Consider the following 12,048-nt stretch of genomic DNA (forward strand, 5'->3'; position numbering starts at 1 on the left):
TCACTTTCGATGTTCTGCCTTTGGCTAACAAATTGGGGGGGGGGGGGGGGGGGGGTGAAAGAAGCCTGTGTAGACAACTTCATGAAATGAATTACATGAGCATAGGATGAACTGGCATTTTTCAATGCTGTATTGCAACAAAAATACTAATTTGCTGGAGGAGGAGGAGGAGGAGAAAATAAAATCTCCTGAGCGAGCAGTTTCAACTTACCTATACTCTTCAGTTTCTGCAAGTTCTCGTATGTCATCCAGGATCATTATGTAGGCCTTCCCTCCTGTAGGAGACATAAGGTTGTGCCTGAGCAGCCACTCCTTGTCTTCCTGGTCTCCTGTGTATCTCAACAGCCCAGGATGCTTCATATAAAGCCGGCCTCTTGTTTGTCCAAACCCTAGTACTTTATTTGCTCTGCGCAAACAAGTGAAGGGTTTCATGTAATAATTACAATCATACCAAAAATGTAATAACACAAAGAAAAAATCAGAGAAAAGTGAAGGACTTCCCTATTAAAAGACTGAAACACAATAACATATGTAGCCATGATGTAATTGACAATCACAATCATTCCATCCATGGCCAGAAAAACAAAGGAGACCATAAAAAATAAAAAGGGAACTGATGGTAACAACACACAGTGAAGTACAGATGCAATTATTCTTTATATATTCTCCACAGAGATGAATGTCACACATATCAAACCCTCCTAACAAGGCAGATTTTAAGAACGGGTTTTTTGTGTGTGTGTGTGTGTGTGTGTGTGTGTGTGTGTGTGTGGTTTGAAGTTTTCGGGCGCTAAACAACGGATTATGAGTAGGTGTCTTATAACAATAGCAAGCAATGAGGACTCTAATGACAGCATCACGTGCCTTCTATGTAAGAAACATAAATAATATCGAAGGGGGGGGGGGGGGGGGGAGAAGGAGGAGGAGGAGGAGGAGGAGGAGAAGGGATGCCAAAAGAGTGAGGAATTTCGGGCAAAAAATGAACAGTGAGTACCATGGAACAGAGCATGCAACACAGACTGAAGTAGAGCATCAAGCACCTACGAAAAAGCAGGAAAGAAGTTTTTGGTGAAACTTCAGAACTATGTGGTGTAACAGAGAAGCAAGAGAAGAGACAGAAGTAGGAGTGACATATGATATAGGTGATCAGGATTTGGTGACACAAGCTGGGCATTTGTACACAGAATGCGACAGCACACATCCTGAGGAATACACTGCGCTGCCTACGGAAGCAAAAGAAGATTCACAAATGCAGGATGTGAATCTGCAAAAAAATAGTATGAGGCTCAGAGCCAGTTCGTACAGGACACAAACACCCACTCCAAAGAAGTAAACAATAAAATACAGACCGGAACAGATCTGCGACAGATTTATGAAAGCCCAGAAAAGGTTATACAACTTACTAGACTGGAAGTGCCGACGACGCTTACTACAGTGTTAAGACAGCTAGTAATGTATAAGCATCCAGAGGGGGAGTAAATTACTTTTCCTGTACTTGATTTCGTGATAGAATCCATCTCAGAGTGAACAATCTGCCAACAGAAGTGGAAAAACTGTACAAGTTATTCAAGCAGAATCATTCTCCTTACATACATTGTACAAGCACTTTGTGATGACACATGGTCTTATAGCATTTGATTGCAAGCAAGTAGGGTAAGACTGTTGAATTCACACCTGTCGCCCCTAATGGAGATGAAGATAGGACAGCTTAATACCATAAGAAGTGTCTGCGTATTCCATGAGGCTAAAAGAGTGGCAGTAGAGTTGAGTTGGATGTACTGTGCCTCCAAGAACCTTCTACAAAGGCAGGGAAGATCCCCAGTATGTCAATAACTGCACAGGTAGTCACACAAGGGCACAGTCCCAAGGCACAATAACAGTACTTTACTTGGCCATAAGAGGATGATATCATCACAATACTGTTCAGAACATGTAATCTGTGTGGAAATGTTAACAGGAAGAGAGAGTTGCATCCTGGTTTCCATTTATTTCCAATTTAGTGATGAAATTGACAAGTATCTTGTAACACTAAAGGACATTAGTCACCTAGGATGAACTAAGCCTCTTGTGTACTCCATTGATGCAAATGCGAAGTCAGTATTGTGGCATAGCCACCTGACTGACGACCATGGAAGACAACTAGAAGAAGCCATTATGGAACTCAACCTATAGTTATTGAATACACCTCACAATCCACCAACCTACAAAAAGAGGGTCAGAGCAACGTTAAATACTGATGTCACTTTAGCAAATATGGCAGTGCCACACCATATGAAAGGCTGGAAAGTTGCAAGTGGAATGACATTGAGTGGCCACAATATTATACTCTCTACCATCACTGGAAGGGCAAATCAAAGACAGCGCAGAAAACATGCCAATAAGGCCCAAATATAAGATCAAGAACGCAAACTGGGCAGAACTAAGAATAGTGTTTCAGTGTCCACAAGTCCATCGCTGGGTTATAATGTAGGTGTTAAAATACAAGAACTGACAGTGACTGTACATAGAGCAATGGAGGCATTGATATCAGTCAGTAGGGGTCATTCTAAAGGAGTAGCTTGCATCTGGATCAAGACACTGCAGAAATTAAGATGCAAAACAAGAACAGCCAGGAAGCTATAACAGAGCAATATGATCCTAGAAGAAAGAGTCTGAAGGTTGCATAGATATAGGTATCTTAAACAATGTTTTAAGGAATAGTTGCAGAAAACAATAATGGAAGATGGAAGCAATTCGTGAAGGCTAACTCAGAAACCACTCCCTGGGGTGCCCCATATAAAATAGTATGTGAGGAAATATGATCACCAACAGTCTTACCCAAGCTGAAAAGGAATGATGGGACGGTAACAGAAAGTTGGGAACAGTCAACAGCCCTGCTGATGGAGAAGAAAGTAAGTCAGGTGATCAGCGTAGGTTACGGTAAATGTTATGGGAAGAGTAGAGAAACAATAATCTTGTGTACCCTTCGCACAAGAAAAAATTAGGAAGATGATTTTAAGACTGAAAAAGAAAAAATCTCCACAACTGGATGGAATCCTTGCCGAAGTAATACAAGCCTTATGTTACCAATTAGATTGTTTCTTGTGCGACCTGTGCAATGAGTATCTCTTGCAAGGAAGGGTTCCTGGACCGTGGAAGAATGCTGAAGTGGTAGTAATTAGTAAAGTGCAAGAAAAGGATCCAATGATACCCAAATCCCACAGACCAGTTTGTCTTTTGAACATTATCGGTAGGATATTTGAAAAGCTATTATGTAAGGTCACAGACTGCTACATGGGGTGAGCCCTCACTAATACGGGTTTAGAAGAGGCAAGTCAACTAAAGACCCAATTAATAAGGTGAACTCGCTAGCAGAAGATACTCATTCTACATAAGCTCTAGCAATGATGACTGATATTGCTGGCACTTTCAATAACCTATGGTAGCCGTCTTTCTACGATTGCCTTAAGGATTTGGAGTGTTCAGTAGCATTGTGTAATTGCCTGAGAGGTTACCACAAGTGACATGCTTCTTTAACATGCCCAGGAAAGAAAATACTGAAGACAATGACGAAAGGCTGTCTGCAGGGGCCAGTGTCGTCCGGAGTTTGAGATGTAGTGCTGGAGCCCACACTAGAGAAGTCACGTGGCATTTGCAGATGACGTGCTGTTCGATGTAAGTGGTGATTCCAGAAGAATCACAGAAGACAGATGTAATGCAGACCTCCACGACCTTGAGGGCTGGTGTTGAAGTGTTAAATTGTCACTTGCACCTCACAAAATGATGTACCTCCTGCTGAAAGTAATTCTAATAAGAGACTCTAAAATAAAATTAAATGATGCAACAATTAGGAGAAACACAGAAATGAGATATCTAGGGGTATATTTGCAGAAATTGTACACAGCTAGCAGCTGCACAGTTGCACCAAATATTTTTCATCTCACTCTCTCACCATAAATCCCCCCTTCCCTCCCTTACCGTATCTTTATGCGAAATTGCATTTACGAGCGTAACTGGAAAATAAACAATAATATCTGTACAATAAAGAAATTGTTTCTTCCTCATTTTTAGTTTTTAGCAGCAACACTGAGTGTCAGGTGTGAAGCCGCAAGAAATGCTGTACACAACTGAGGACCCAAACATGGTTTCTAAACACAATGCATTACAAAAATTTTTTAAACACAAGCCCCTCAATCCTTCAATGTAGAAGTATTTACAAAAGTATGATATCCTCAATTTACACTGTGATTTTTCTCTTCACTTACACTTTACAACATTTTGGTGCATGATGTCTTAGCTCCATAACAGGGAACAGAATGCACATTAATTGGCTGCAACACTAGAGTGAAACTACGCCAAGAGTATGAGAAAATCAAGTACAGCTTTCAAGATGATTTGATACTTGCTCTGCATCTGCTTCAGATCAAAGTTAATTGGCTATAACATATTTAAAAGGCTTTTCAAAAACGAATGTTCTATGGTGTGGCTAGTGCTCTCTTAACAGACTTTAATACAACGACAAGAATAATTGAACAAGGTTGTAACTGGTTTGTGGCAAACAATTTAATTATTAATCTTACAATAATGAATTCTATAGTAATAACAATGACTTATAGGTCACAAAAATAGATATTTTCTGTCACTCTTAGATGCAAACTGCTGTGTGTCTAAATGAACAAAACATTAATTTAGAACGTCACATTGGAAAAAAAAAGAAAGAAGCACCCTCTTAGTTCTGCCAGTCTTCCACTAAGAAATGTCACTAAAATTTCGGCGACTTGCATGTCAAAAAAAGATGAGATGAAATTATTTAGAACACCCCCCCCTTTCCCCCCTCCCCACACACACATCCTATCCCTCACTGAAGAAAATCTCAGACCTGGTCGAGAACTGAACCCAGGACCTAACAATCTGGATGCAGCTATGCTATCACTAGACCATGAGCTGTGGGCAGAAATATCACACACTAGCTTGGACAACAGGCAAAAGAGTCACCTCTTCTGCTTTAAATATAGCTTTCCTTCACAAACTCATGACAGACACATCTGCTGCCACCATTCACAAGCTCAAGGCAATATGTGACATGAGTGAGTTTGCTCTGTGGTGCGAGGCAGCGAAGGTAACAAATGTTAATACGAGACCTAAGTTGTGGTGACATATTGAGCTGTAGTGTAGGCTGAGACCTAGGTTAAGTTGAGTGGTGATGGTTTTGTTGAGAGTTGGTGAAGCAGTAACAAAAGCTTCAGTTAATCCATGCTGTGTTACAGTGGGTAATAGAGACATGAATCGCTGCACCCACGTGAACATCACACACTCCTCTACATGTGTAATGTTTACTAGATAAGGCTCGTCAGTGTCACTTGAACACGAGACAAAATTAAGATGTGACAGCTCCTACTCAACTGTTCTGAGTCCTGTAGCATTCTAGCCACTAATCAGATAACTCTACAGATATGACCACAGAACCAGAATATGAAACACAGTGTACTGTCTTCTGTCTCACTTACTAGTATTCTATAAATTTCACATTGGTGGCAGGAAAAGTCTAAAAAAAAAAAAGAAGTTAATACTCATCATAATAAAACCATTATATCAAATGAAATACTTTGGTTCTTTGGAACACAGTTTACTTGTTTAATTTAACTTCGGCAAGTCTAATCTTTACAATCCAACAGCAGCTCATGTCCTCCTTGTCAACCAAATATTCCACCTCAAGCGACAACTGTCTTTCGTGTCAATCTTAAATTGTGCTTGCTAACTCAAGACTTGTAAATAATACATTACATACTATATTCCTCTGACAGTCGTCGTCACTACAGATATGACAGCAAACATCTGGACAGTTTCTGCATGAAGCACCTCAATGCTGTCCTTGAATCAAATTTTCAAGATTGTCTACTAAGAACTGAAATTCTGCAAAGATGCAATATGTGTTGTACTGAGCCCCTTCCGATGAAAGGTCAGTTATGATGTTATGGACACATGATGCATGTAAGTTGCGGGTTATTAAATAAATTTAATACTCTCACATTAAATGAAGATAATGATTACACATATTGTGCAAAGAACCAAAAAATGTTGGTGAAGGATACTGATTGTCAGTTGAGTGGAATGACCACACAGAGGTACTAGCAAAGAGAATGGCATCATGAATTTAAAGTCCTATCATTAGAATGCAACAATCAGTACCTCATAGTTATGTACTATTTCTCAAACCTCAACTACGGTATTGAGATCGAGTGAACAATATACGCCCACAATATTCAGACTTCAAGAAAGAGTCATAACAATAACAAATACAATAACTGGATGCATTTTCAAAATTTATTTAAAGAACGAGAATTGTTACTGCAGCATTTGAGTAAATCTCTTATACATTAATGACATTAAGAAACATGTCAACAATTTTTACACTAACAGCAATCTTCACATTCATGGAATAAGTGCCTGATGTAACTTATACATACTGAGAAAAAAACTGCACAAAAACCTCAAAACAATATTTTCTACAAGTGAATCAAATGTTACAGAGAATTTTGCAGGGAAATGAAAAAGGCAACAAAAACCCAACTTGGTTTAAATAGCAGTTAAGCCTCTCTCTTAATACTTGATGTACAGTAAAATATTACTTAAATAATGCAAAAATAGGGGTTGGTAAAAAATTGTTTGTATTGTTAAAAATTAATTAACACTTGTCTGTCATTTTATTGCATACTTTCAGAGGAAAATGTACATTACTGGAAAACTGTATACCCAAGATCTGTGATGGAAAATGTTAACCTCCTTTCATCTTCATGAACTTCACCTTTTGCTGGTTCCGATTTTTTCCCCTCCTCCAGAAGGCAAACACAAAAGTACAAGATATAAGGAAGAGGCAGAAGTATCATCATGGTCCTGTGAGGGCACTGAGGGTTAACACAAGTTTTGGAATTATTTGGACCAGTAAGTAACTACACGACAGGAAAAGTCACAACACCAAAAACTAATTAATGTAGAGGAATGAAATTTTGGGAATACATTTCTCTATGTAACATATTTAAGTGATTAACATTCCAAGATCACAGGTTTAATGTGAAATGCTGTTACATTAATAACTGGTGTAACCACCAGAATGTTGAATACAAGCATGCAAACATGCTTGCATTGTGTTGTACAGGTGCCGGATGTCAGTTTTTGCGATGGAGTTCCATTCCTGTTGCACTTGTTCAGTCAATACAGGGACAGTTAAAGCCGTTTGTGGATGACGCCGGATTTGTCGTCTGACAATGTCCCACATGTGCTCAAATCAAGACAGATCTGGTGATCAAGCAGGCCAAGGCAACATATTTGACACTTTTAGAGCATCTTGGGTTACAACAGCAGCATGTGGGCAAGAGATATCCAGTTGGAAAACAACCCCTGGAATGCTGTTCATGAATGGCAGCACAACAGGTCGAATAACCAGGTGTACAAATTTACAGTCAGGGTGTGTGGGATAATCATAAAAGAGTGCTCCTGCTGTCATACAAAATCACACTCCAGAGAGTCTGGCGCGCACACACACACAAGTTGGTTGCTGACCCTCAACCAGTCTCCTCCTAATCAACACTTGGCCATCACTGACACTCAGGCAGAACCAGCTTTAATCAGGAAATACTTTGTACTTCACATCATTGAGGTTGCAAATGGCAGTGGTTTGGGATCAGTGGAATGCATGCTACAGGGTACCTGGCTCAGCCCTGTCCTTGAAGCAAGTGATTTATAATAGTTTTTTGTCTCTCTGTGGTGCTAACTGATGCTCGAATTGCTGCTACAAATGCAGTATTATGTGCCAGAGTCATACGCTGAACACGATGGTCTTCCCTCTTGAGAGTGCTACATGGACAACCAGAGCCTGGTTTCTTGTGACAGTACATTCTCATAATAACTGTTGCAGCGATCATGTAAAGTGGCTATATTCCCGCCAAGTTTTTCTGCAATATCACAGAAGGAACATCCAATTTCTCATAGGCCCTAATAATGATCCCACTCAAAGTCTGGAGTGTAGATATTGCATCTTTGTCACCTTGAAGGTATCTTGACTAACATCAATTCATCACACTCTATCTCAAAGGTAATTAACACTCACAACCATTAGAGTGTGTATTTAATGCAAACCCAATTTGCATCCTCATAGTTTCAGTACTAATGCCACTCTTATGTGACTGGCACGAAATCTGAATAGACATTATTTTTCATATGTACAAAACACACCTACAACTCCTTTTTTTTTTTTTTTTTTTTTATTATTTTTTTGGGGGGGGGGGGGGGAGGGGGGGGCATGTTTGTTAAATAAGAGTTATGTTTAACTGTGGTAACGGAAAGTCCTGGCATCCTACAGAAGTTTCTGTCCTATCCACAGGTTTCATATTCTGTCATACTTGACTCGCCAAAGATTTAGAGTCCTCCCAATTCATACTGTGAAAACACTTTTTTGCCAACACTACTCTCACCAATGCTAACCAGATCTCAAAACAGAATCCTGCTTCTCCCAGTTCACACCACTATCCAACTGTGGCCCTCCCTCACTCCCACCCCCTGATTACTTTCCAGGAATTCATTGCCTGCAACTTGGACTCACCCTCCTTTCCACAGTACTTTCCCAGGAACACAAAAATCTCAATGACGAACCATGATTTAAGTATCCTCCCTGCAGAAAAATGCTACACCACTGTGATGGTAAACTGCAGTGATTACCTGACAGAAGGCATCTGGCAACTATCTGATTCCTCCACCTACAAGCCCTGCCATAGCGATCCCATTCAATAAGTCCAACATAACCTCCAATCCCTTCTCAAATACTTAGGCCCAGCCCAGAATGTATCCCGTGAATCTATCTTCCTGCTCATCCCACCGTCACATGTTTCCCAAAATCCATCTGGACACCCCACTGTAGCTGGATACTGCAGTCCTACTAAGAAATTTTTGCTCTTGTTGACCAGCAGCTCCAACCAGCTGCCCCCCAGCCTGGCCTCCCATATTAACCCATTCAGACGTTCTGGCTACAACTGTGTACATTATTTTTAGAGTGTATTAGTTGCAACTGAAATATTTTTTCTCGGTGGAAACCTCAGATAAACATTTGTGAATATTCAATCTTTATGTCACGCACAAGTGCTCCCTTCTGTTTGGCATCACTGTAATAATATCAACTGTAGAGTATCAACTGCATTTGATCAAAAGGTATGAGTGAGAAGTAAGTTGCAACAGAGCCAGCCGCAGGCAGGCAAGTGTGTTATGCAAAGTAATGCAGAAAACAGCTGATAAGTATTGTGAAGCAGAGCCAGATGGACATGGTTTAGCAACAGCCGGTGCTGCAATATGTTAGAGGGAGCTCACTTGTAGCCACTGAAGTATTTAGAGTATGTGCCTTAAGCCCTAAGCAAACAGTCTGGAGCATATAAATAGTCAGCAATTCGTGTACTAAACTATTTTTGTGTCAGTATAACAGCCTACATCATGAGCCTGGGACACCTGAAGCAACATCCTGGATTGTAGTACAGGGTCCACTGATTGACCACAGGACAGGCAGCCTGCCCTGAGTCTCGAGAGAGCCACCACTGGTTCAAAGAGCTGCCCACTCGCTGGAAGTAGGTCACGGCAGCCCCTGCGGTATTGTCAGCTACACCGCCGTGCTGTCAACACGGTCGCAGCCAGATACATCACTGACTGCAGCATTCGAATGACTACACACTTGGCCTCACTCCTTGTGCTGTCAGTAATGACAAACATCTATTGTTTCACATAAGATGCAACTGGACACTTCCACCCAGCTGTTCTTGATGTACTATGGCTGAAGGCCGGAATAAAGAAGTTATTAAACAAATCATACTGACGTCTCATTTCACTTTCCATGGATGACAATACATTGGTCATCTAACATTAGTGTCAGATCACTGACATCGTCTTCTTAGAGCAGTGTCTGAACCTACAGCCTACAGTACAAATTCAGACCAAAAATTCAGATTGAATTTCGGTCATGGAGAAAAGGTTTGACTGCCATGCATTTTGTGAAGTAGGTTTTATTGTGAGTAGAGAACCAATCATTTGTCTAGTTTTACAGGTAATGGAAGTCACGATTAGTTAGTGCATGTTAGATGTGCACGGTGTAACCTTCAGGGCTTCTCAGTGCCATGTACGGAATCAGTTCCAGTAAAATGTTATACATGTAATCATTAGGGGCATATGGCTAGGCAATGTCAGGAGTTAAGATAGCTCATGATTAGATGTAAGAACTGAGTTAATGTATTTTGTTTTCTTGTCTTGTGAGTGTTAGTTCTCAAAATAGGTGTTGCCAAGGACAAAGCTTTGATAGAACCAGCCAGAGAAACAAGGTGTGTCAGAGCCAGAAGCAGTACGCATATTGTTAGAAAAGGTAGCACAATTAACTGCGGGTAGTACAGTACTTCGTGGGTAGGTAGAACTGTAAGAGTTGAAACAGGGTGTAGATTTGTCACTCATAAGTTTAACTGCTGGTTTTTCTGTTATGGTAACTGAGGATGTGCAGGTCTTTGTGGGTGACCTTGGAATTCAGGCTGGGATGGAACTTTGCTCTGATAAAGAATTATTGAATGTCGCAAAACTGAGACTAACAGGGGAAGTTAAAACTTATGTAGGATGGAATGGTTAATTCAGAGATATACAAAACAAAATAGTGCCACACACTATAGGGAACAACTGGACAGCTTTAAGCATCAATTGACCGAGAGCCAAAACTTGATTTTGAGATATTAACAAAAATGCAAAGTGTTAATATAATTTCAGTCTCTCACCAAATCTAATTTTTAAGCAGTAAAATAATGAAACTGAATTAAATTTATGCACTCATATCTTAAAATCATACAAAATGTATCAAAACTCTGAATTTATATAGAAATGGCACTTGGTCATGTGAGGCTTTTATATATGACTTTCATTTATACATTTGGCATTAACTGACTCCCAGCCAAAACATGTCTTGTAATCAGGTGATGAAAATTAGAGAAGTGTACTGGCATTTATTTCACAAAATACAATATGGTTGTATCAGTTCAGGCTACATTTAATGATTTTTAACTGACACATGAGGAGAAAGGCATTACTACTCAAAGTTTATGCGCCAGCTTTTTGAAGTAATACCTGAATACATAACTTGAAGAAAAGTGCTCCTTGTATATTCAGAAAATAATTTATTTTTTTAATGCAATTAAAAAATATTTCTAAAAGTAAAATATTATGATAATCTATAATATATTTTAAATGAATTTGAAGCCGTAAATGTATTTTACTGACATATGAACATAGGTACTAACATTGGTTCTAAACATTATTTCAATGTATCAATACCCAACACCTATTACAGTATTATGAAATTCCTGTGTACACCTAATTTATATAAAATTAAGCTACTTCTGAAGATGTTTTCATTATAAAGTGTTTAGAAATGAAATAATAATAAAAGCTCTTACATATTACAAAGATTCAAGAAATTAAAACTTAAGATTTGCAATTCACTATCAACAACAATAAAAGTCAAATTGCAGGCAATCGAATTTATTAGTGTCATTCTCGAAGGCAGCTGAAGAGTTTGTGGTAAAAAATTTTGTGCATCATTTGGAATTAGGTCGCTTAGAGATTGGATGTCTTTTAGCTTGTTTCAAAAACTGGCTTTCCATTTAGCCGTAGAGGTATTAAGAGGGAATGAAAATTAATTTTGTTCTGCATCTGAGCTGATTTCTTCCTAATGTCAACTTCAAATGGTTCACCATTAAATTTGGTTTTGAACAATATATTGATGGTTTGTCTTTAAACAGTTCTCTCTCTCTCGTCTTTAATCAGTCTATTTTCTCATTTCACGACTTGGTTTTGCAATTTACTATGTTGTTTTCTATATTTGACGCATTCTTGAAATCTTCAACTTTCATCCTATGAACTGTAAGAGGATTTCTTTTGTAGTACATTGTGTCCACCTGCTTAGCTAAATAGTTACATGCTTACCTCCCATGTAACAGGCCCGGGTTCGATTCCCAGCCAGGTTGGCTATTTTCTCCACTCATGGACTGGGTGTTGTGT

At 39.4% G+C, this 12,048-nt stretch overlaps 1 protein-coding gene across 1 annotated transcript in view; it reads right to left on the bottom strand.

Annotated features, from left to right (window-relative positions):
• The window catches only part of LOC126416886 (deoxynucleotidyltransferase terminal-interacting protein 1), a 100,236-nt gene that overhangs the window by 35,967 nt on the left and 52,221 nt on the right, over nt 1–12,048 (bottom strand). Inside the window, exon 5 of the mRNA XM_050084773.1 lies at nt 212–406. Coding sequence (XP_049940730.1) covers nt 212–406 — 195 coding nt within the window. The remainder of the gene's footprint in view (nt 1–211; nt 407–12,048) is intronic.

The sequence above is a fragment of the Schistocerca serialis genome, chromosome 1 (genome assembly GCF_023864345.2).
Source record: "Schistocerca serialis cubense isolate TAMUIC-IGC-003099 chromosome 1, iqSchSeri2.2, whole genome shotgun sequence".
Taxonomy (NCBI): domain Eukaryota; kingdom Metazoa; phylum Arthropoda; class Insecta; order Orthoptera; family Acrididae; genus Schistocerca; species Schistocerca serialis.